The sequence below is a fragment of the Astatotilapia calliptera genome, chromosome 2 (genome assembly GCF_964374335.1).
Source record: "Astatotilapia calliptera chromosome 2, fAstCal68.1, whole genome shotgun sequence".
In the NCBI taxonomy this organism is placed as follows: Eukaryota; Metazoa; Chordata; class Actinopteri; order Cichliformes; family Cichlidae; genus Astatotilapia; species Astatotilapia calliptera.
In genome coordinates, this window is record NC_137423.1 from 5,458,023 (window position 1) to 5,484,210 (window position 26,188).

Genomic DNA, 26,188 nt, shown 5'->3' on the forward strand with positions numbered 1-26,188 from the left:
CTGCATGTAATATAACAATGAAACTGAAATAATTCATTAGAAATACTGAAGCTAAACTCAGATATATGAAATAAAAAATCAAAATACGGCCAAAATATTATCAAATGGCACATGAATATCTTGTTAATAATATGTTAGAGCATGAAAGTTCCATTCAGCTACACACATTTCCATCTGAGCAGTTGTCAGCGGTCAGTAATCCAAGCTTAAACTTGTCAACTTTTTGAATAACTGGTTCCACCACTGAGACAAACATCAGTAACAAATCCACCATGTGGCTGCTGGGAAAGACATATTTGAATGCAACAGGTTTCAAAACAGATTTTTAATAATCTAATGTTAAATGCGAAACAATGAACATTCATTAACATACAGCATATAGTGTGCATTTACACGATATTCGAATCTTTTATGGGGGGGTTTAAATATAAAGTGCAGCACTCACTGGCAACTAGTAAGGCATTTTCTAAACACTGCAGAACAGAAAACAAAATATTTATTATTAATGTTATTCAAACAAAATTAACCTAGGGAAAACTAATCCTGGAAGTTTGTTTTAGTGGCATCCTGCTTTACATTTATCCAGGTCCACACATCCTCACATGGGAATCAGGCCAGCTCAACACAGCTGCTACAGTCAGCTACTCGGCCGTGTAGCTAATTCAAATTAATTGCTTTTACTGGATTGACTGGAAGCTAAAATTAAAGTTAAGAGGAGTGTGGAGTTGATATAATTTTTTGGTGTCCAAGGCTTCTTCCTGCAAGTCCCATTTAGGCAGACAGTTTCATAGTCTGTTGTCATTGGTACTGCAGGTAGCTCTTGATCCTGTTAGGCAGAGGAAGATGGGAAAGAAGGTGGAGTCTGTCGCGTCCAACGCAGTTTCTGATGCACTGACGACACAACTGGCTAAGCAACCGTGGTGTAGCTATGAAAAGGAGACAGGAAAACATTATTTATCACTGTTAATTGGTGGTTAAAAAAAAGACAGAAACAGATCAAAGCAAGGTCAGGAAGGGATCAATGATTGCGAACGAAACCAAGCAAAAAGTAAACTCATACCTTCATAAAGCAGTAGAAAGCCTTCTGTAAGACTGCTGGGTGGAGCCACATCCACTGGCCTCTGAAACTCTGTGTTCCTGGCATTAATGTCTGCGCCAAAGTCCAGCAGCAACTTCACTACAGCTGTGCAGTCTTTTTCTGCAGCTGCATGTAAAGGTGAATCCAGGGATTTACCTTTCTGTACATTTGCACCTACATGGAGGAGACTATAATTATCCATAGTCCAATCAGAAAACTCCAATATCAGATACCTGTATTGTTAAGTACAAGTAGCTTTGGTTAATTTGTGATTATATTTTTAATTTACCTTTTCTTTACTTGCCTAAATTAGTACCTTATTTCAAAGACTGCAGTGAGACACAAATGGGCACACTAATCACTTGTATATGTAATCAGTCACTTGTTGGGTATAAATGTGGTCCCACTTCTTATTGAAATTGCAATGTGTGCTGTGCTTGTATTAAGTTCTTGTTTACTAAGGCTGCTGCTAATAAAACAATTAGTTTGTCTGTTTCTTATGTGATAGAGCTCTCATTAGCTCTTTGTTACACCTTTTGCACTTGACAATTTGCAGTCTCATTGTTTGTCATATTCCTAGCACAGAATTTATCATATTGTCGTTTAAATGTTTTTATCCCCCCCCCCCCCCAGAGGCCTCTAAAATCCTCTGAGCATGCATATATTTATTATATATCAGTTTGTTTTTGTGTTTCTAATGCGCTTAAGTCCATATGTTCACATAGGACTTTTCTGTAAACATCGACACAGTTCTACGAACTGACCTTCCCTCAGGAGTTTCCTGGCACATTCGAGCTCTTGGCAGACGCAGGCTGTATATAGTGCTGTGCCCAGGTGAGGAATGTCCATGTCCACATCTGCCCCCCAAGTCACCAGAGCCTCTACACAACCGTAATGACCTGGAAGTAATGAAGCGTGAAGTCAGTAATCAGTAAGTGACAATGCAAAATAATTCTCCAAGCTGTCTGCTCAGGCCCTGTTGGATTTATAGCTAAAGCTGTTTATCATAGTGCATGTAAGAACGTGCTTATAGCACAGTAAAGGACACAAAATCAGGTCGAAAGTCAAGCGTAATCTGCAGTGAGGGGAACTGCGATAATGTTGGGTTATTTTCTGATTATAGTGCTCTGATTATACCGTTAGTCAAAAATAATGACTCTCATCAGCAAAAGCTGGCTCTCACAAGCTTAAGTCTCTTAGGACTGGTCCTCTAACACTGGCTCACTTTGAAGTAAATGGTCCATGTAGAATAGTCTCTTTTTGCAAGGGAATACCTTTCCCTTGTGTTTCACATACACCCACACAGTATGACATGCATAATCATGTAACACTAACTTGAATCACAAAAAATACTGAAAATAATCAGTTTGTGAATTTTTGTAAAATCGTTGGTCACCTTTGCTGGTTGCTTCGTGTATCGGAGAAGGTTGATATACAAGACTTTGGGGTTTTGCTCCATTTTCCAGAAGGATTTCCGTGCATGCCACACTGCCCACTGTACAGGCATTGAACAGAGCGGTGACTCCATCAATTGTAGAAGCATTGACCTGTGAACACATTTTCCTTTTATTCTTATATTTAGGCCTTATTTAATCATGCAAGTTGACTAATAGCAACAGCCTGGGGGTACAGTTGAAAGGGAACAACAACAACTTAATAGCTCTGCAGTGACTGAAACAGGACATTGCTCATTTGTTACCCTTACCCAGATTTTCCCAGCCATGGAAATTTAATTTGACCTGTGCAACATGGCAACATTAAAGAGTCACCAGGCCACTATAGGACTTACATTTGCTCCTGCATCAATGAGTGCTCTGGCACAGGCAACATGGTCTCCAAGACAGGCCTCATGCAGGGGTGTTACATGGTCTATAGTCAGAACATTTACATTGTGACCCTGGAAACAGAATCAAATAGCCACAAATATTTAGTGGGCATGGATATTTATGGGACATTAACTCATAAATGAACAAGAACATTAATAAAGTTTATCTCCTCTTACAAAACACAGACATTCTCTTCAGTCAGGGTTCTTAGCGATTTTCAAACTGTGATGATTTCAACAGCAGAGATTAACAAGCCTGCTAATTAAACCAATTAAATCCAACTTAAAGCCAGTAAAGAGCTAATAAATTACCATCTGAAGTCCTGTAATAATTGTCCTACTTTGTTATGAATTTGTCTGACTAGAGCAAAGCATTGTTTCCTCTGTAGCTGAAGTCACAGGCTTTTTTGTAGCACACTCTGTGAGCAGCTGGAAATGCAAGTGGAGATTTCACTTTTAATGCATTTGTATTAGTATTGTACTTGTTTTTGTTTGTGATTATTCTTTCCTTAGCATATGCTCAAATAATAGTTCCATGGTCAAACTCCCCTCACACACTATACATAAGGGGCATGTATATGCCATAAAAACTACAAAAATCACATTAATTTTAAAACCATGTGGTTATTGTAACCCATAGTACAAGTTTGAGTATTTACATTTTGTGTTGTTGGCATTTAGCTAGCCTGTATATTGAAACTTATGAACTGTTGTTAAGTATGTACAGGTTTAAAGTGTTAAATAGGGCAGTGAATAGAAAGTACAATCTCTTACAATTCCAGGGGTTTGGGCCATGAATTAAAAAGAAAATCTTTGGGTAAATAAGGCCTTTGAACTACTGTACAATACATGATATATCAAACCATGCCATTGTTTATTTTCCAAAAACTAGGCCAAAATCCTAGCACTATGTGAAAAATTAAGTACACTCCATGATTCAATAGCTTGTAGAACAAACTTTACTCTGACATTGTTCTTTAGAACAGGGTTTGTGGGGATTTATCCACAGCTTCCTCAAGGTCTCACCACAGCATTTTAGCTAAGAGGTTGATCTGGACTTTGACTGTCCCACTGCAACACCTTGGGTCTTTTCTTTTTCAGCCATTCTGTTGTAGGTTTGCTCTTGTGGTGATGTTCTAGTCTGTGACCAAATTTCAGCTAAGCTCTAACAGATAGCCTCATCTTTAACTGTAGAATGGTGTTGAACGGTGTTCATGGTTAGCTCAGTGACTGCTAGGGGCCCAGGATGTGTGATTGCAGAAGAAGCTCAAATCATCACCCCTCCACCACTGAGCTTGACAGTTACTATGAACAATTACTGTCACTATGAAGCGATTGTGCTGATATGTTGTGTTTCTGTTTTGCCAGATGTGGCACTGTGAATAATGGCCAAACATCTCCACTTAGGACATTGGTTCCAGGTGCTGCCATGTTCGTTTTAGAGAGAACAGGCTTTCTACTGGCAACCCTTCCAAACAAACCATATTAGTTCAGTCTTTTCCTAATTGTACTATAATGAGATGTAGCTTTTGGGTTTTTGGCAGTGTCTCTTGGCATTGCAGAGATGAATTTGGCAACTGTCTTGAATGTTTTCCACTTGTGAATAATCTTTCTCACTGTAGAATGATTTGGTCTTCCCAAACAGATCAGCAGCAACAATTGCTTCTTTAAGATAATCGCCTAGTTTTTCCTTATTCGTTGGCAATGTGCTAAACATTGACACACACCTGCACGCTCCAGACCAGCAAGTGCCAAAATGTCTGCTCTTATATCAGTGGTTACACTTGCTGATGATCAGTTACTCAGATGCTTTTACCCTAATGCATTTAGGGTGTACATAATTGTTTCTGCACTTTGGCTCAATTTTTTATCATGAAAATAATGACAGAGTGTGTGTTATGTCGTGTTTTTTTTAATTCGTTTTAGGTGGTATTTACAAGATTTGTGGAGCTGTTCAGAACCATGCATCCATTTTTATCGGCTTATTTAGTTCAGGGTCGTGATGGGGCTGGAGATAATCCCACTGGTCTTAAGCTTGAAGGGTAAAACTGGACAGGTGACCAGTCTGTATCAGGGCTCACCCAGTGAGCCAGACAAACACTCATGCTCACATCCACACTTATAGCCAATTTAGAATTACCACTTAACCTATCACGCATGTCTTTGGACTATGGGAGGAAGCCAGAGTGCCCATAGAGAACCACAGGCAAAAGAGATAACATACAAATTCCACTCAGAAAAGTCCCAGCTGGTCAGGGGATTTGGACCTTCTTGCTTTGAGGAAACAATGCCTACTATTGCACCACTGTGCTGCCGTGTAAGGAACAGCTTTATATCTTATATATATATTTTTTTAATATGCACTGATACATCAACTCTTATAATTGACAGATAGCGTGAAACAGTATCTTCCCTGTTGGATCACTAACATTATTAGCATTTTTATGCCGCATGGAAAGCTAGAACTACGTAGTGAAATATGGAAATAGTTATCAATAATTTATCTGGTAGGTGTATACTGTGTTATTCTCATTAAAAAATATTGCTGCTACAAGCATACCAAGCATATGCTATATTGTAATCTTGACCCAGGTAATAATTTTATACAAGTCATACAGATAACTTTATAGCAGTCTCCAGAGTTTTATCCATACCTTGATCTCTTTATCAAGGTGTGGATAAATCTACAAAGTTACTGAACCAAACTGGCTTGTGGAAGAGATGGTTACAACAGGATTCATGTTTGCAGATGAGAGGTTACACATTACCCGCCTGCCTCCAAGGGAATTGTGTTTTTCTTCACCTGTAAAATGAGGGTCCTCAAGGCCAGGAGGCGGCCCTGACTGGCAGCATCGTGGAGGGGTGAGCGGTCTGCCCAAGATCCTGTGACAGGAATATGAATTCAGTATTCAATTCAGTATTGAACACTTAAATGTATTATTATTTACTTAATTCTCTCATCCAGAGAAATAAAAATAAAATCAACAGTACAGAGAAAGCTTCAAATATGCATTCTCCTGCCACACATCTAAACATAGCAAGTAGGTGTTTTAACCTCTCAAGTCACGTTTTACCTTTCATCTTCCAAGAGTTAATGCACCCAGCAGCATATGGTTATGTGACTTAACAGCGCTTGAAAATTCCTGATGCATTAAACTCTGCACTATCACACTCCATTCACATGACAAATGAAAGTAAACCTGCCAAACTGGCTGTGCCCTTTTAATAAAAAAGAAGGAACTCCAGAAAAAAGAAGAAATGTCTTCAGGCACACCTGAGTCAATGTCCAGAATAACAGCTGATGCATTCCACACGTTCTCATCGTCATCATCTTCATCCATCCTTTCATCCATATTCTTTATAAATTATACAATAATCCACCCAATGTTTTCTATTAAATCATGCTTTTTTATTCATGCACCTTATTTTCCCTGACTGACATTAAAATCTGAAATACAGACAGGACCAGCTAGAGACATCAAACAGATTTCTCAGAACAAGAAAGACCATCTCTACGGGACCGTGACAAATACCCTGAGCTTGGTCAATTAGTATTCCATGGAGTGGGTACACTTTAGATTAAACAGCCCTTTGGATGATAGTACAGATTATGTTGTTGTCGTGTCTGTCTTCCCTCAGAATGTGCCTTCGAACCGCCTGTTCCTGAGAATGTGGAGTGTTGTTTTGGTGGCTGTGTGAAAGTGTGCACTGCATAGCTGGGAATGGAAACTAGGGCAGGATGCGGCTGGGGGAGGGGATATCATGACTGCGTTCTATTAATACATTAGAGAGAAAGAGCTGCCGGGCCAACAGTGTCTTCATTTAATATTGAATGTACAGTTCAGGATTTCTAAGTAGCTTTTAAGCTAATGAAAGAAAAGTGGGCTATCAATGATATTTCTAGTATGTATTAATGTGAACACAATTAATGGCTTTTATACTCATTGGATTAGCAATGCAGTATTTATAGCTCATTTGTAAACACTGAAATTGTGTGTGTGTGTCTGTGTGCATGGAAGGCTTCTGTAGGATTCTAAAGAAAACATTTACATTTGACCTCTGACCTTTTACAGTTGGGGTTAAATGCATTGCAGGGTGTTTGTAACCATAATTTATTTATATTGTGGTTACATTTAAGATGTGTTTGCCATCATCGTACAGATATATTTTATTAAACAAAGTAACCAAATTAATAACAAATCAAGTGTTAGTGCTTTTTAAAACGACCTGTCTCAGAGTACTCACTGTGTTGTTGACCATAATCATAGAACTCTGCTGATATCCTGGCAGCCTCTTTGCGATTCCCACGGACAATGTAGAAGTATGTCAGCAAGTTAAGAGAGATCTTAACAAAAAGCTTAAAGCAGAACAGTGCCAAGATGCTGAGGTAAACATTGGACAACTGGGCTGCGAAGGGCTTGTTGGTGAATTCCTCTGTATGGTCTGACATTTCCTCTGGCACGATACAGAAGAGCTTTGGTTATGATGAACGCAGGATCAGATGCCACTACAAAAAGCATAAGAGTAGCCTGCTTTTTCCTCCCAGTACACTGACTAGTTGGCTGGTCCTGACAAAGCACGGGCTGGAAAAAATTCTCTGCAGCTGCTACTGTGCCTGATTGCAACAACTGAAATGTAAGTGTACACTATGTTTGGATGTGGGTGGGCTCAAGTTATATAAATTTCAAACTTACAAACTTGTTTTAATTGCAGAGGTGATGTAATTTCCCCAAAAAATGTAAGTCATGGCAGCATTTAATTCATATTTTTCATTAAAATGTCTTTTTGCATGAGTTGAACTAAATATAGGGGCTTAAATTCTGGTTTAGTTTGACTGAACATGTGTTTAATTGTCTTGCAGTCAGTTGAATAAACGATCATTTGAATCTAGATAAAACTGATGTGAATAATTAAACTTCATTTCAGCACACACACACACACACACACACACACACACACACACACACACCTAAAATACTTTATGTGCGTTTTAAATAGTTTACATTTTTTGCATGCAAATTTTTTTATCAACCAGCGCTCGTCGTAGTAAACTTTCTTTCGTTTCCAAGGGAACGCCTCTTGATTACAACGCATGCGCGACAAATCTTCACCCTTTTCCGCGAACATCAAAACGCTTGTGCTTCCCCGTGTGGATGTTTTCTCAGCTGACATTTGTTCGTCAAATGAGGGCTTGTCAGGTGTTCATACCCGCTGTGGTCGCTCTCGGATTAATTGTCTCTCCTGTGTTTTGCCAAAATGTGAACTCAAGTGAAATTGGGACTCAGTTAAACGGCTCTGCCGCTGATTTCGGGGCATACAAAAAGCAGTTTCACCGCACGTATGAAGTAAGCAGCGAGGAATTTAGTCGCCGTCATCTCAGTTTTCAGGTATGTAAAGTGAGGGAGGCGTAGAAGAATTCTCAAGTGCCACACTTAGCAAGTGTGAAGTGCTCAGACAGAAAACTGAAAACAAACTGGGGGAGTACTTCTTGTTAGACCACGCCCACTCACGTAGAAGAAGGAAATACCGAAAATAATTTTGGAAATTTTGGTGGATGTTACATTAAATATAGATATAAATATAAAAAGCATACAAATACTGGCATAAACTGAGATTAAGTGAAAATTGTACTACAACATTGGAACAATAGTTAACACTGGTGTTCCGAGTAACATGAGGGAGGTGAACATAAAGTTGCAGCTTAATAGCTGAAGTCGTATGAAATAAAAGCAGCTGTGCGATCAAGAACATTTAATTTAGTCTTTCACTCTTACCTGCTTCCTTATTTCCCAACTGGTCGCCACAGTTTTATGCTGTGTATATTGATATAAGATAAGATAAGAGATAAGATAGAACTTTATTAATCCCTCGGGTGGGTTCCTCTGGGAAATTCGACTTCCAAAAAAAGCACAGCAACGACCGAAGTTACAGTTACAGAATTGTTATATACACACACACACACACACACACACACACACACACACACACACACACACACACACACACACACACACACACATATAAATACAGAGACAAATATAAATAAAATATACAAAGGGGATAAATAGAATAAATAGGAATAAAAAATAAAAATACAAGTGAATTGCACATTTCAAGTATTGAGTCTATTGCACTGTTGACTATTTACAAAAAGTATTGCACAAGGTATTGTACAGTGAGGTGAAGAGGCACTACAGCTTAGTTGTTCCCCCCTCCTTTGTCCTCCTGTTTCCCCTCCCTCTCCCCTCCAGAGAGGAGTTAAACAGTTTGATGGCGTGTGGGACAAAGGAGTTTTTAAGTCTGTTAGTTCTTGTCTTGGGGAGAAGCAACCTGTCACTGAACAGACTCTTCTGATTGTTTATGGCCGTGTGCAGAGGATGCCCAGCATTGTCCATAATGTCCAGCAGTTTCTTTAATGTCCTTTTCTCTGCCACTGTCACCAGAGTGTCCAGCTTCATGCCGACCACAGAGCTAGCCCTCCTGATCAGTTTCTCCAGCCTGGATGAGTCCTTCTTTGCTGTGCTGCTCCCCCAGCACACCACAGCATAGAAAAGTACTCCAGCAACCACCGACTGGTAAAACATCCTCAGGAGCTTCCTGCAGATGTTAAAAGACCTCAGCCTCCTGAGGAAGTACAGTCGGCTTTGGGCTTTTTTATACAGGTGCTCTGTGTTGCATGACCAGTCCAGTTTATTGTCCACCCACAGCCCGAGGTACTTGTACTTGTTGACCACCTCCACCTCCTCCCCCTCTATCTGAACCGGCAGTGGACCTTCTCTGGACCTCCCGAAGTCCACAACCAGTTCCTTAGTCTTTGAGGTGTTGAGTTGCAGGTGGTTTGTGTGACTCCATGCGACAAAGTTCCTCACCAGACTTCTGTACTCCTCTTCCTGATCATCCCAGATACACCCCATGATGGCTGTGTCATCTGCAAACTTCTGAATATGGCATAATTCAGAGTTGTAGCAGAAGTCAGAGGTGTACAGGGTGAAGAGAAGAGGGGACAGCACAGTTCCCTGTGGTGCTCCTGTGCTGCTGACCACTGTGTCAGACGTGATGTCCTTCAGCCTGACGTACTGTGGTCTGTCGGTGAGGTAGTCAGAGATCCAAGCCACCAGGCAGGGGTCCACCTCCATCCTGTTCAGTTTTTCCTGAAGCATACAGGGCCGGATGGTATTAATGGATGGTATCTTTTATAAGCTGCTTAATATGTTTTAACATCTGTCAGCATAACATGCTTAGAGTTTTTTTTGGCTTTTATATTAACAATTGTGTGTTTTCTTAGTCAGAGTTGGATAAGAAAAGTTTTGAGAGGTTTCAAATACATAAATGTAGATTATTTTAATTTCCCTTTCTATCAAAAGTATTGAATATCTACATGAACAACTTATTTTAAAGACCAGAGTTTACTGTTATGTTTTTCTTTCCTTTCCCCCCCTCTCATTTAATATCATTGTACCGTTTCATTTGTGTAATTGCAGAGAGCTACAATACGGCACACCTATCTGAACTCATTTTCCACAGAAACACAGTCTGCCAAGTATGGTATCAACCAATTCTCTGACCTTTCACAGGAGGAATTCAGAGGTAGGTTGATATTTTGACATAGAGGTATGTTTAGTGAATCCTTTGGACATTTTATTAATTTATATTTCTGTCCTGCCTTTTGTTAAACTAGGCTGAGTCTGCAGAATCATAGTTTACACTTGTGTTTGTATAAAAAAAGAATGACTTTGAACTGTATCTTTTATCCACAGATCTGTACCTGGGAGCAGTCTATGAGAGAGCTCCTCTCTTCTCTGGACTGAGTGTAAAGGAGCTCCCAGACAAATTTGACTGGAGGGACAAGGCAGCCGTGGCACCAGTCCAGGACCAGCAAGCAGTAAGTTTTACACATGATACTGTAGGTATACTGTACATGTGGGAGGTTAGCTGGAGATGCTTTAGATGCAGAGACATAATTGGACATATAAAGTCATGCCTTTTCATTATTTATGAATAAAGCAATCAATCAACAAACAGGTACAGAATACCAAATACTACACAGGCTTTGATAATGAATGCAAGTCTTCACCAGTAACACAGTCAAAATTATGATGTAGACACTTGTCAGGTGATTCTTTGCTTTTCACTTTTAAGTAGGTGAAAATTTATGATGCCCTGTGCAAGAGACTTCAGTGCTTCAGTTTTAAGGGTGAATATACATTTAACACTTTTTAAACATTTTTTATTGTAATTTATTATTTTTCTCCCCACCAAAGTGAAAAAAGATGTGAAAATTGTAAAATAAAAGCAATTTTAAGTGGTTTTAGTTGATCATAAGCACCTTGAGGCAACTGTTGTTGTGATTTGATGCTATATAAATAAAATCGAATTGAATTGAATTTAAAAGCATCTAATTGAAAATAACACAGAGAAGACAAAACGCATCAAATGTTGACATGAGAATGTGTGGCTGGTATTGTAAGTGTAAGAATAACATTTCTTAACAGAAAAAGAATGTAGGGATTTCATCATATACATCTATGTGAGGGACAACTGAGATTTTGTACTGAAGATCATTGCATGGGCTCAGAGAGGACTCTGAAAATCGTTGTCACTGAACCCAGTGTATCCCTTCATCAACAGATTCAAGTTAAAAATTATTTTTCATCTATAGAGAAAGCGTATGTAAACAAGACCCAGAAACTCTTTTGCCTTCTCTCGGCACCAAACTCTTTCCCGTGTTCTGGACAATCAAAACTTGAAACTCTTTTTAGTAATCTCGAATGCCTAATCATCCAAGCTGAAATGTGGTAGCTTTGAAATATAGAATATTTAAGAATTTATGCAGACATTTTTTTTTCATTTAAAAAAAAGTCTAACATTCTTGTTGTCACATGTCTCAAAGTGAGAATTAAGGTGAGTGGAAAGAGACTTTTTTTCCCAGATGAGTACATTGGGAACGCTCTTCAAATATGAAGCATTTAATATGAAGTACCAGAGAGGAAAAGGCATATTTGACTCAAAGGCGACCTCGGTAATGGTAGTGGAAGAGCAAAGGAGCAATGACAAGCTAAACCTCTGGAGCTGTTGCTCAGGGAGCAGAATGGACCTGGGGGTACAGAAGGGAGAGGGTTAGTGAGACGGAGTTGTTGCTTGTCCCTGCTGAAGATACACTTTTTGCTCTTTTTGTCCTTTATCTCTTTACTCAGTCAATTTGCCATAGGGGATGATGATATTGCTGTAAAACTGTTGTCCTAAGGGAGAGACATAACCGGTTCAGCTGAACGCCATCATGATCATATATTTTACTTTGCTCTATTCAGGTAAAGTTTCGCACTCCAGGGAGATGCACTAAATGACCACTCTCACCTACCACTCTCCTCTGCTGCGGTTTTACCGGTCAGATTTTTTTTTTCTCTAGCTCTGCCTGTGGACCTGCTGAGTTTTTATAGTACATAGATGGTGAGACAGAATATAAACTGCTGTAGGATGCACACAGACCCGATATATCAAACCACTCACATCTTGTTAATGCTTCTTGATCCATTTTTTTTTTTTTACCTTTCTTGATTCCATGTTTGTGTCTTGAGAACATTTGATCACTTTAAAAGCAGATAGCCCTAATATTGTGTATACTCAGCACATACTTATGTTGAGACCAGGCAATATTGACTGATTTTGCTTTCAGCATTGATTTTAAGCCGTGAAACCATATTGAGCAGCAAAAATTGGATTTTAACAGAGAGCTCAGTTTTTCATTACATCTATGGGAATACATTTATGCCAAGTAAGTGAACTGAGCATGCAATATTAGGATGCCGTTTGGAGAATAATATTTGCTTGTGCAAATATTAAGCAAAAAAACAAAACACACAGAAGAATCCCTCACATGATGAACTAGTGTATGTACCAGCAAAAAAAGCAATACTGGTTTCAGGAAAGCATTTTTTAATCTATATCAGATATAAAATATGAGAAATTATTTTGCAGTCTGAATACAATAAATAAGCCATAGACATAAAACCTTGAATTAAGACCTTTAACTGAAGCAGATATTCACATTTTTCTGAAGCGTGTGCATACCTGTGGTTTTTCTGTCAGCAGATGGCAGCAGAAAACAATCGGTCACAGTCACATTATCACGTACCGCGAAGAGCATTTAGAAACTGAAGATACTTGATTAAACCGTCTAAAATCTTGTGTCAGTCTTATAACACTGGCAGAGGGCTTTTTAGATGATTATTATAGTAGGATTATATAGACAGATATGCATAGGTAGTTCATTTCCAGAAATAAATAAGAAATAGCTCCTTAGGATGGTACAGTGTGAATAGATTCTAGGTCAGGAGCTGGATCTAAATAATGCTTGCGAGATTTTTTTCTTTTCTCTTTTGTCTCATTTCTGTAATTTTACCTTCACAGTGTGGGAGCTGTTGGGCTTTTAGTGTGGTTGGTGCCATACAGTCTGTCCATGCCATAGGAGGCTCACAGCTGGAGCAGCTCAGTGTGCAGCAGGTTGTTGACTGCTCCTACCAAAACGCAGGCTGTAATGGAGGCTCCACAACTCGGGCTCTGAACTGGTTAAAACAGGTATGCTGATAGTCACACAACGTTAACAGATTTTTAGGTCTTATAAAAGATGCTTCCAGAATCTTAGCTTATAATACCTGAAATGACCAAGGTTGCAATTAACATTTCTGTATCACTAAGGCCACAGGAGAAATTGAAAATATGGTACTGTCTAAAAGTCCGAGGCCACCTCTCATTTTTCTGTTCTTTGCTTTCAAGGTGCCAAACTTTCTAATATTTTGTAAGTGTCTTGAACAGTAATTCAACAATACTTTGTTCCTGTTTCCTGTTTAGTTGAATATATGAAAAATGCCAATGATAAGTTTTACAGGCATACAATATATTTTTGCACCAAGGTGATTTATAAAGAAAATTTAGCCAAAAACCAAAAAAGTGAGTAAACTGGACATATGGAGTACAAAAGAAGAAATGACAGTCCTTAAAAAATCTATCTACAGCAAATGAACATTATCTGAAAGTCATGTCCTTAAAAAATGGGTAAAAATCGAGCAAAAAGCTGACAGAGGACCTGAGAGATGCACCTGCACTTCAGATGATCCTTCTGCTGTTCACTGAAGCCTCATGGGAAATGTTCTCAGTGGATAGGTGGCTGTCAAGAAGCCATTTTTAAGAAAGGAAGAGAGTGAGATGGTGAGAAAAGACTGAAGTATGTCAGCTTAAACAAGAACTGGACTGAAAATCTGTGGCAACAGGTGGAGTGATGAATTCAGATGTGACATATTTGGTTTGGAGGAAGTGAGGAGAGGTACCACAGTGATTAGTAAAACATGGTGGAGGCTCTGTCGTGGTTTGGGGCTGCATTTCAGCCACTGGTGTTGGGGATCTTGTCAAAACACTATCAGTCAATGGGCTGGCCTCCAGAGAGCCTCTGTCAAGGGGTCACCTTGACAGAGCATATATATACTATATTCCCATATATCTTTGCATGTTTCAGTAAATTGCTGCACCTGCTTCCCAATTTTCCTAGCAAAATTTAAGGAAATGAGTGGGTGGCTTAAAACCTTTGCACATCACTGTAGAATCACACGATTTAAAACTTTAGCATCTATAAAATCTGTGTAACATTGTTTAGACATACACATTAAGAAAAATGAAATAAAACAGAAATGCTGTGTACTAATGTTCAATATTTGCTTTGCAGACCAGAATGAAGTTGGTGAGTCAGTCTGAGTATCCCTATAAGGCCAAAACAGATATCTGCCATTTTTTCTCCCAGTCACATGGCGGTGTTGCCGTAAAGAACTTTACAACACATGACTTCAGGTGAGACTTTATTTTTTTTATCAAGTTTTCTACAAGGAATAAAATATTAACTTCATAAATTTAAGGAGAATAACATGCAACTTTAATGTGGGTTTCATAAAGTACCAAGGACGGAGAAATGGGCGTGGGATTGGTTCTGTGCAATCACAGTGTTTACTCTGTCAACACAGACATCGATAACTCACTAGCACAGAGGTTCTTAACTCCGGGTCAGTTCTTTTGGCCCAAAGGTGAATCTGATTGTTTTTACTTAAAATTGAACAGAACAGGGACTTTGCTTCGTGCATATGTAATGCCTTCTGTTGTTATTGTTATTTTGCCTTCTCAGTATAATACTTTCTGTTAAAGATATTCTATTATCAAAGTACTCAGATGCAATGAAATATCACTCAGACACTTAGAGCAGTTTTAAACGTGCACGGGTGAGAGACTCAGGGAGAGACTCACACACCTCCTTGGTGCAGTCTGGCTTTATTTATACACATCATGAAGCATACAAAAAAGGAAATATCATCCTTATCTTGTCAAGAAAACAGGTGTGGTTTATCAAAAAACTTCGTGTTCTCTACAAGGTTGTTTCTTACTCGTGGGTGGCGGTTTCCTGCTAGTGTGAAGGCAAACAGTGACAATGTGAAGGCAAAGACTGATAATGTGAAGGCAAGCAGTTTCCGTTATAAAGTAGGGAGCCAGCAATTAAAATATGCAGCTGGTTGAGTACAGAACAGAAATATAAACACTCTTAGCTGATTATTATATGAATAATAAAACCTTTAAAAGCAAAAATACTCTGACACTTTCATAGCTAGGCTCTGAACCCACTGTTAGAGCAGATTTAACTGAGCATCCAAGTAACCTAAGATGATGTTTATTGTTTATTATTATTTATTTATGTGCAATCTTTTAAACAATAGTATACATTTTAATTGTTTAATTGTTGAAACTGTTGTTTTCGTGATGTTTTTCTGCCAAACATGAATGAATTTGTTAAAAACATGGAGGGCTGCCATGTTTCTTCTAATATTTTTATTACAGTGTCAGTATGCAACCATGACCTTGAATGGTACAAACCTCATTTATCATAGACTCCATATACTGGAAAAGAGTCTTGGTAGTGATAATTTACTGTGCTAAAACACAGCAAATTATCACAACCACGACTAGTAAGAAACAGGAGTACTGTCTGCCTGGCAATAATTCTGCAAGTAGTAGCAACTCTCTTGGTGCAAAGTAAAAGAACTACAAATCACTTGTCAGGGAAATGGGGGGACAAGTGAGCTGAGATCTGCAGTACCATCAACTGGCCTTCAATACCATGGAGGCAGAGTGCCTCATCAACCTGTGCTTTGTAGGATACAGCCATGGGAAGCTGGAGAAAGGAGAGTTAAACTTGAGAATAGATTTGTACTGCTGCTGCAGGACCCTGGATCTCTGTGAGATGGCCTAGATAACCTCTTATCTTCACACAGCAGTTTAAGGACTTAAAGTAGTAATGGAAGTAAAAGACTACAGGGAGAAATAGCAACTAGACCTCAGACTCTGAATGTGGTTGATTTTGCTTCTTTAACTCAAGAGCGATTCAAAAATATACTGCTTTTCTAAACTCAGTAATCGGGTTGGACACCCAGCTATGAAAAATGTACACATGGACCAAATCCATTTTGGAAACAAATAAAACAATCAGCATTTTTGTAATGGGATTTTACCAACATGTTGTTCATTCTACTTTAATATGGAGGTATTTATCAGAGAAGTTCATAAACTCAACTGATTATTTCAACTACATGCACACTCCATGAAGTGCTTTAAAAAACAAACAACAACAAACATCTTTTTTACATTCATCTTTTTTAGTGGAGTTGAAATTTGTGTTAACGAGTCAAAAGTAAAACAGTCAGCCACCCCAGCTGCTACCTGACAAAAGTTAAATACATGATGAATGCCATAGCCAGGAGATTCTCACTCTGTATACTGACTACCAAGGTTTGGAATTCACAAAGGTTTGCAGAAACTCAGTGATACTTCATTTCTATATCATAAATATTTCTTGTTTTCACCAAAGCCTGTCAGACAGCCTCGGGCCTCTCAGTCGCTGCTGCCAGAATTGTAACAAGAGGTTAGAATTTAAGGTGATATTCTTAAATCGGACACTTTCAAGTTCTGTTGCTGGTTTATAAATCACTTAGAATCAAACTAGGTTAGGCTGCCTTCTGCTAGTGTGCTGCATACAGATGGAAACAACTTCCTTCCTGATGATATATCATGCACGCCAATCTAGCCACTTTCAGATTTAACCCAAAAACTCACTTGTTCTCCCTTGTTTGTGATGGATTGGTTTCTGTGTTTTATAGTTGTTGTTTTCAGGTCAGCTTCTAATGGCATAACTGCAATGTAGATTTATTCATAGCGGACTGTTATGTTCATATTTTATTTTCTTTGGATGCATTTTATTTCCTTTTGCATACTTACCTGTCATTCCGTGCTCTTATATTTATAGTTTATTGTGGCTCACTGTTTTTGAATGACAGTTTTGATGCTTCCCTTTGTCCGTGTAAAGCAGTTTAACTTCCCTCTGTTTGAAGTGTGCCATGTAAATAAAGCCACTTTGCCTTCCTAAACAGAACTTGAAAGTGAAGTGCTGATATTGAGATTTATTGCATATCAACACAATGTTACTTAAATTCCTCATGTTCTCTCATCCACAATTCACTGATCCAGTCTAAACATTTTCCTTAGACCTGTTTGTGTCTTCTGAGGGGTCTCAACGTTAGGTCACGGAGTTTATCAAGCTGCTGGAATTGGATGTTTCTGCAGGGTGGAGACTTGGGGAGGTCACAGAGACGGCTAATCTCATGGTTAAACCAGATTTTTACTGCTGCAAAACACCATAAAGTTTTAACACAACCTCACCATAAACCCAAATGACTTTATTCTGACTTTCTTCGGTATAGATTTGGCACAAACAGGGGCTTCGAGCACCATATGTAGTAAGGCTGGCAGAGTACAGCGTGACATAACCCCAGCGGGAATCATCTTGTGGAAGGACAGAGAGTGTAACTGAAGAGGCCAGTTTTTGAGCAACAAACTGACGGGAGAAAATGCACCACATTTAGTAAAAATCAAACAAAACTGATGTACTGATAATTGAAGTTGATTAGTTAAATATTCTTGTACAACATTTAACTGCCTGACTTTACATTAGAGTAGTAACGTAATTATAAGAACACGTTGTGCTGTGTTTTTTTTTTTTTTTTTTTTTTTTTTTCCCAGTGGTCAAGAGAAGGCAATGATGGGTCAGCTAGTACAATATGGCCCTTTGGTTGCTATTGTGGATGCTGTAAGCTGGCAAGATTACCTGGGAGGCATCATCCAATACCACTGCTCCAGCCAATGGTCCACCCATGCTATTCTGATTGTCGGCTATGACACTACCGGTAAATACTACCACATGTCACATTTAAGTGAGACAAAGTATTTTGAATAGTTTAAAAAATATGACTTTATAATTTATTTGAGCTAACACAATTTTCGATTTTTAGAGGTTTGTAATCCACTGTGAAAGTAGTTTAAACCTGCATTTGATCAGAGTTTTTAGCTTATTTCGAATCCTTAAAAATACATTTTTTCTTTCAAGAGAAATATGAGCCAGCAGGAGGAAAAAGTTTTACATGTCAGATCTGAAGACTAAATAAAATTAAAATGTTTTAATTTCTCAAGGTCCTAAGAACCAAAGTTCCTTATTTCATCTCAACTCTTTTACAACTCCTGCTTGTCTAGTTGCAAGTAATTTACGAGATTAAAGCAGAGTATGAGTTTTCTTTTTAAAATTGCCTTATTTACAGTGTATCATTAAGTATTTTGCTATTTCACCTTGTACCCTAATGCCCTGTTCTCTTAGCATACAGTGATCAAAGGTTAGCTGAAATTGTAATCATTAACAATTTGTGTACTCATGTTGACGTGATGTACCAGTTCGATGTTTATCTACTTCTTTTGGGATCCAGAAAGTGGACACTTATGAATATTAGAGGCTAAACACTAGTTTGGTTACAGCTGTGTGGTAGCAGCTATCTCATACTTTATTTATGGGCATAGTTTAGACAAAAATACTTTACATTTATTAACATCAATTATTTCAAACACTTCTGTTTTCTAGGTATTACGCAAGCATTGGAGTGATTATGCAACAGTCTAATGTGGGTGCAGCACACATACTAAACACAAGTAGATCTTCTTTACCTAGTAAATAATTCAGTCTTAAATGCATGTTGTCTTTCAGGGGACATTCCGTACTGGATTGTGCAGAACTCCTGGGGAACAAGATGGGGAAATGAGGGCTATGTTTATATAAAAATAGGTGGTAACGTTTGTGGTGAGTTTGACCTTTGATCTTGACATTTTATGTTTATATGATCTTTCAGCTTAAGATGGGTGCACTGAAGTGTCCAGAATCTCCTTGGGGAATAACAGTATTTCTCTATTTTCTTTTTCTTTTTGCAGGCATTGCAGATTCAGTGGCAGCTGTTTTTCTTTGACGTGTGTGTGTGTGTGTGTGTGTGTGTGTGTGTGTGTGTGTGTGTGTGTGTGTGTGCGCGTGTGCGCGTGTGTGTGTGTGTGTGTGTGTGTGTGTGTGTGTGTGTGTGTGTATACCAGTGCCAAAATTCAAATCATTCATCTGTTTGCTTTCGAGTACCACTTTAAAATAAAATAAAATACTTTTATAAAATACTTTATTAATAAAGTACCAAATAAAATACTTCATACTGTTGGCAAGTGTTGAATTTTAATAGAACAATAAAACACATCACTGCAAAAATACAATAACATGAATTGTTCCATCATATAAAACACATCTTATTAAATACATACAGATATATGTCATAGGTTATGAGTCATACATTTGGCTATAAAGATATTTCATTAATGAGTGCATAAATACATGACAAAATTAATTTAAAACTTTACAAAAACAACAACAACATTATGTACAATTTTATGGTTCATATTTATTCTGTGCAAATGGTTTTGTTTTAGACATTGATGTGTTTGGTTCATTGGTTCATCATTTGCTGTACACCTTTATGCACTCAAGACACATCTGAGTAGTCTGAAATGGCTCCCTCCATGACACCATCACTGTGCTGAGATGAAAGATGATCCATTTTTGTAAAAACTCATCATCGCCACCAGCGTTGTCCTTGCACTCACAGTTTGATCACTGCTCTCACTGATCTGTTTGCTTTCAGGTCAATCTCAGCCAATTTACATAAATTTATTGAGGAAACATCTGAGCACCTCTTATCAAGGAGCCATCTGCAGTACTTTGTGGCTCACTGTCAAGATTAAAGTAAAATAGTCTTAATTTGGCTGTTTAAATATTTGATTTATTATCTGTCAGACATTGCATCATAAGCCTGCAGCATAATTTATCTTGATTTTCTCTTGTTTGCTAAGCATTAATATGTACAAACGTAGTTATTTTATATGCATTTATGTGTGATGTAAGGACATCACGCCTTCAAATCAACCCGTCTGCGTTATTCTTCACGCCAACATCCAGTTCACCTAATGTCAAATTAAAATACCACATGACCTCGAATTTCATCTCACCTAGATTTGAAATCCTTCTTAATAATATATAGTGTTTGATAAAACTGGCCATATGTTGAATTGCCTCCATTCATGAAAACACATACACTTCATATTTCAGTGTATGAGTTCTTTAAAGGTACACTGACAAGATGCCATGCATTGTTTCTCATGAACATCAACAAAATGTATTTCTTTGACCTGATTTTCACCTCTCATTGAACTAAATAATCCGCTGCTGGGAGATCTGTTTAAGTGAAAAAGCCTGGACAGACGAGTGAGATGCACTCTAATCCGAGTCGTCACTGCTGCAGTAGGAGCTGTCGCAGCACTCAGCCGTGTACAAAAAAGTGTGAATGTTGGGATTCAGCTTGGGTACCCAGTGGCGAGGCACCAGGAATGTTGCCAGGTTGAAAAGGTCCACAAAAACTTTGTATCGGTCACTAATTAAAAAGATCAAATATAGAATGATTTATTTAGTATGTGCTGAATTTCGTCTTCTGAGAAGCAAAAAATAAACTGCGGTTCACATTTTATTTTACTCTTGTGTTGTTTCTTTGAACTTTAAATATATTGTCACTGTGCATTACAGAAGGAGCTGCTACATGACAATTAATTAAGATAAGCAGAGTAGCACTGTGCTGTCTTTATCTAAATTAACTCTGAAGTGTTTCGGATACTTGCTGTGTGAAAATAAATGTCTAATCATAACATTATTTTACATCATACAATACCTGACAGTTGATCTAAGATAGTGGTAGCCAGACGACCCCCCTGTGCCAGCTTTGCTGCCAATCATCCGGTGAACCATGCACACATGATTGTCTACAAAAAAGTAGGGGAGAAAACATCCAGGAATAGCCATTGTTATTTTGTCCATTGGCGATAGGTTGTATTGATCAGCGGGCATGGAGGATGTTATAAGGTTCTTCTGCCTCTTGGGTTCAAATCTAACTTTAAAGTTTAGTAACTTTGTAGGCTTCTTTGTTAGTCCAGTTCTGCCCTTGGGCAAAAACAACACACTGTAGAAAACAAATATACTTTCCTTTCCCCTCAAACTTTCTTACTCTGTTTACACGTAGCAAGCAATGGTGATGCCTCGGTACTTACATCTCCATTTCGTCATGAGGGTGTCGATATCCATGAGGGATGTGAGCAGCTGGAAGGGAACCTGGAACCTTGGCTCCTCCCTTAAAGGTAAAAAAAAGAAGAAGATTTTATGTTTCACAGATTATAATGTAAAAAACAACAACTATTTTCTCTACATATCAGCTATAACATGAGCACAACTATCACCTGTTCACTACCACCAGTAAGTTACCGTATTAAATTTAGCATCTGTTACCTTCCACTAACTTCAGTTACCTCTGTTGACTTTTGCATAGACTCAGTAAATCTCAAGTGACAATGTGTCCTTACCGCAACCATTTGAAAGAAAAAAAAAGCTGGTTACCACACCTTTTAATAAAGCTTACATTTTCAGGCAGGTTTCACAAAGGGGCCTGTGATATGGAAAATTTATGTGGGAAGAACAAATGAGTACCCTTGCCTCAGGGACTAGCACTGAGGCGTTCTTGTGCAAGACTTTCCACTGAAGCTGTTTGCAGCCTCCAGGTGTTAACAACTTAAAACGATGAATAGGAAGCAAATATAACATACAGTGTCACCACTAGACCATTAAAGGTGAGGAAACCTTCTAAAACAAACTAAACATACCTGTAGAAGTATATCATCAGAGCACCTTGCAGAGCCTTGTAAGAGAGTCTCCTCTCACCTTGTTAACGAAAGGGAAATTTTTTATTTTCAAGGTAACAAGAAATGTTGGTGTTTACATCCTTTTGTAAACTAGAGTTTCAATTTTAAAGTCCACACCTTGCACAAGATAAGCTTCACTTTGTGTTAAATAGAGGCTGTAAATAAACATGATAAAGCCTCGGTGATTATGGCATCTGATTAAACACTTACCCTTGCTGACAAGGTGATCGTGGCGCTTTTCGTCAAACAGAGATGTGAAAAGCTCCCTCTGTCTGACCATCTCTGCCATCAGTTCCTCTTTCTCTTCAGAATCAGGCATTTTCTTTAAAAGAAAATATGGGAGGAAAAAAACAGCCGTCTCTGTCAGTCATCGGTGTACTCCAGGGACAGCAAAAAAAGAAAAAGAAAAAAAGTTTGTTCTGAAAGCTGGAGCCATCTCTTACCTCAATTTTCTCCTTCTCCTGATTTAACCCATCAAGTATATTGATTTCCAGCCTTTGCCAGAAATTGAAGCCATCCACCTCCAATCCAGGAGTTCTCTCCAGCCACTCCTGAAAGAACAGCCCAGGGTTTATACTCACATGTATGCTCTAGCACAGGGGTGAGCAATTAATTTCGCCAAAGGGTCACATGAGAAATTGGGACTGTCGTAGAGGGCTACACCATGGAGCTTATAGAGAGACAAAATTAATATTGAGCAGAAATGGGTTCAGTTTATTGGTTTGGCCCTTTACAAAAGTCCCAGTTTGTCATGTGGCACCTTGGCAAAATTAATTGCCCACCAGTCCTCCAACAGGACAAAGAACAACAAATTCATGTGTTTTCATTACTTACTAACTAAATCAAAAATGGTAGCCCTTCCACATGTATGTGGCTGTAAAACATACCTCAACTAACTTTAAAAGTGTTGGTTCCTGCTCAGTGGAGAGCAGCATCTCACTGTCATGACCTTTAAAGTTGTCCCTGTAATGGCGTCTGTTGTATGGAACCCTCAGGTTGTCTGGAACTCCAATTTTGTTCTCCAAGAGCCGAAACTGGAGGCTTTGGAAGCCAGAGGCCGGAGACAGGTATTCCCTGTATACACAAATAAGCATGCATGTACACAGTTAAGCCAGAGTGCAACGTTGTGGAGGAGTGCATGTTATATTGCTTTTTGGAGAGGAGTTTACCTAAAGTCAAAAAAGTCCAAGGCTGTCATTGTTTCCAAAACTGCAAACTGGTCAACCAACAGTCTGAAGATCATCACAACCCTGTGGATGCGAGTGTTGACTTTGAGCATGTTACGTTCGTCTCGGACCTTCAGAGGAAGAGCAAATGTTAGGGGAATTATTGCTGATCATATTTAAGCTTGCAGGTCAGGAAACAGTCTAATTAAATAACTAGTTCTTTTTGTATTTCCAACAATATTTTTTACAAGTATAACATATAATGTATATTTCTACCTAAGCAAGATATTAAATTACAACTGCTGTTCTGCTATTAGTCTGTAAATACCTGATCACAAACTTTAGTATGACTAGTGAATGTAATTTTTTAAACAGAGGCACTGAGTGATTGTGACGGTGTTCTCCACTGATGGTTTTCTTTAAAATGCATTTTAAATCCTTCATCTTATTGACTTCATTTTTCTTATTAGCACTCAATCTTTAACATTTGCAGTGTGCATCTAAAAATAGTAGCAGCAGTGCAAGATACATTTCATTTTTCTCTGTTTTAATTATGAATTTACAATTGCAGAAATATAACTTACATGACCGCTGATGAAGATCTCTCGCACAGAGTCCAGTTCAAACAAAATCTGTTTGAACCAAAGTTCATAGGCTAAAATAATAATAAAAAAAAGATCTTTAAGCGTCATAAATATATATAAGTATTTTATTTTGAGGTAAGGACAAAGGTCAGTAAGCAGTCAAGGCTTTTACATTTTTCTATTCACTGGTGGAGAAAGAGAGAAATGAAGGAAAAAAAGGTTGAACTATTTCTATTAGTGTGCAGCGGCTTCTCACACTAAGTGGATGCAACCAAAAACCTCCATATCCTTCACTATAGGGGTGAAAGAGTCTCCCTTTAATTTAAAATTGATTTTCATTTTTCACCTGTCTCTAACTGTCTGTAAACAAGGTGAATGATTTACAATCAAATCAACATTTAAGTAAAGTTCATGACTGGATTCAATTTTGCTTTCTTGAGAAAATGAGAAAAAAATAATTTCAAACAAAATGAAGCTCAACTTACCTTGATGGGTGACAATGAAGAGGTGCTCATCATGGATCTTATCGGCTTTTAGTTCACTTTGCAGAACCTGAGCTGTGAGTATTTTGTCGAGCTGAGGGTTGGAAAGAGAGAAATCAATTGATATAAAAACTTTGATTGAACAACAAATGCAAATTTCAGTACAAATATAGATTTGTACCTGCAGGTAGTCTCCATAGATAATTCCTCCTCTACTGGCCTTGTTGACCCCTGCCTGGGAGTCATCCTCATCTTCTTCAGTTTTGGGAGGTTTATTTTTGAATAACCTGGAGTACAAAGAGAACACCTCTGGTTACTTGTTTTCCCATCAACAAGATTAGAAATGTAGGTAACATTTTTCTATTTAATGTATGTGAAAAAAGGGGATAAAAATCCAAGAGTGTAAGTGTGATTAAAAATATGAACGCACAAATGCTTCTTCTCAAAGTACGGACATCCACTCATGACTTATTCAAATCGGTGGCAGCAAAGATGTATCCTTGTTCATTGACTAATATTTACTAAAAGAGATTTCAACACAATCCGAGTTTTTAAAGACTTATCTTGTCCAATCAGTCACAAGTATACAGTTACCATCCGGCCCGCCTCTATTTTTCCCTTGGAGCTGCTGTTTATCTTTACTCAGGACTGACGTCTGGACTTTGTTTGACCTGCTAAAAGAAGGGTCACGCAGACCAAAAATAGTAAAATATGGGCATATTATTTTTCTGCATTTACGAAGCTATCAGGAATATCAAATGACCTCCACATTATAAGGTTTTGAATTTGCAATGCATTGCTTGAGGGTTTTGATTTAGACGTGGCTGTCTTAGTCACTGGGCTTCAGTGTTTACACTCAGGGATACTCTGTTTATACTCTATGAAAAAACTGAACTTATAAAGATAAGATAGACAACACCTGTCCTTGCTGCGAAGACAAATATGGGCTTCATCTGTTTTTGCTTCTGAAATGTTACGGGGACTCTGTAGATGCAGCCCAAAGAAGGAAGAGAAATACTGCTTTTAGTATTTGGTGGTTTTAGCTGTAACAGGTTTAGCCACTGATTAAAAACATAGGAGTGATTTTGCTTTAATTTAAAAATGGAAATCTCATTTCAACAAGGTCCTTAAAACAATTTCTCTATCTTAGAAATATTAAAGTTACAGTTCCCCCCCCCCCCCCCCCCCCCCCCCCCCCAGCTTTTAGCACTGGTTCATACAGTTCATTTTTATTGGATTATTTGAACCCAGCAAAAAAAAGAAAAACAGGTAGTTCAGAAGTTGCTTTACCCAACTGCTTAAAACACACTCACAATCTCATTGCTGCATCACAGACAGAGAATGTAAAGTGTATATATATAGTCTCCGTTGTATTTTTTTTTTTTTTTGCATCATAAGATTGTTTTTTCTTGTTGTGAAATAATTTGTTTACTATGGTGTTATAGCAAGTGTTTTTATATTAGATTTTTCAGGACCTTCTGTATTAGTGTGGAAGTCACGAGAAATCCCTGATGACCGTTTGTATGTCATTGAACTCAGCTGTAAACATTTGCAGTTTGGTTAATATTCGATTTATGTTGGTGGAGATTGGAAATGCGTGGTTTTAAAGTTACTGAGTGCACATGATGTTTCCTTATAGTACTCCTTTAAGTACTTTTCTAAGTATTTCTTCTTATAAATGAGGTTCAGCAATATACATACCTTGAAGAGACGGAGTGTTTTTGTCCACTGCTTGTTGGAAGCTGAAAATGTCATTCATGTCACACTGTAATAGCTGCCATGCACATGGGAAATATTTGTTGTTCTCACAATCCACATGGTCTGTGTAAAAATAGTTCTGTTGCTCCCCACTACCCGAGCCACATCACAACACA

The 26,188-nt window shown here is 38.2% G+C and overlaps 3 protein-coding genes across 5 annotated transcripts; 1 reads left to right on the forward strand and 2 right to left on the reverse strand.

Annotated features, from left to right (window-relative positions):
• Positions 1–310: 310 nt before the first annotated feature.
• asb5a (ankyrin repeat and SOCS box containing 5a) lies at positions 311–7,516 on the reverse strand. Of its 2 annotated transcripts, none has more exons than XM_026182529.2 (7): positions 7,149–7,516; positions 5,707–5,786; positions 2,868–2,975; positions 2,475–2,625; positions 1,843–1,977; positions 1,061–1,252; positions 311–926 (listed from the first exon to the last, which is right to left on the reverse strand). In XM_026182529.2, the coding sequence occupies exons 1-7, from the start codon at positions 7,351–7,353 to the stop codon at positions 799–801; spliced, it is 999 nt and encodes a 332-aa protein (XP_026038314.1). In that variant the 5' UTR covers positions 7,354–7,516; the 3' UTR covers positions 311–798. The 2 variants fall into 2 exon arrangements, with proteins under 2 accessions (XP_026038314.1, XP_026038322.1); XM_026182537.2 differs by lacking the exon at positions 7,149–7,516 and adding an exon at positions 6,178–6,581.
• A 378-nt stretch (positions 7,517–7,894) lies between these two features.
• Positions 7,895–19,506, forward strand: ctso (cathepsin O). 2 transcript variants are annotated; one of them, XR_013910561.1, is made up of 9 exons: positions 7,895–8,290; positions 10,385–10,490; positions 10,661–10,785; positions 13,311–13,478; positions 14,620–14,741; positions 18,009–18,172; positions 18,895–18,934; positions 19,018–19,110; positions 19,239–19,506. XR_013910561.1 is itself a non-coding variant. In XM_026182519.2 (8 exons), the coding sequence occupies exons 1-8, from the start codon at positions 7,916–7,918 to the stop codon at positions 19,271–19,273; spliced, it is 1,188 nt and encodes a 395-aa protein (XP_026038304.2). In that variant the 5' UTR covers positions 7,895–7,915; the 3' UTR covers positions 19,274–19,506. The 2 variants fall into 2 exon arrangements, 1 of the variants encoding a protein (XP_026038304.2); XM_026182519.2 differs by lacking the exon at positions 18,895–18,934.
• On the reverse strand, positions 19,500–24,895 carry tdo2a (tryptophan 2,3-dioxygenase a). Its single transcript, XM_026182559.2, has 12 exons — positions 24,745–24,895; positions 24,496–24,601; positions 24,318–24,408; positions 23,833–23,903; positions 23,252–23,379; positions 22,970–23,156; positions 22,526–22,633; positions 22,293–22,404; positions 22,044–22,101; positions 21,438–21,517; positions 21,062–21,152; positions 19,500–20,770 (listed from the first exon to the last, which is right to left on the reverse strand). Exons 1-12 carry the CDS (start codon positions 24,777–24,779, stop codon positions 20,617–20,619), a joined length of 1,221 nt encoding a protein of 406 aa, XP_026038344.2. The 5' UTR covers positions 24,780–24,895; the 3' UTR covers positions 19,500–20,616.
• Between the last annotated feature and the right edge of the window lie 1,293 nt (positions 24,896–26,188).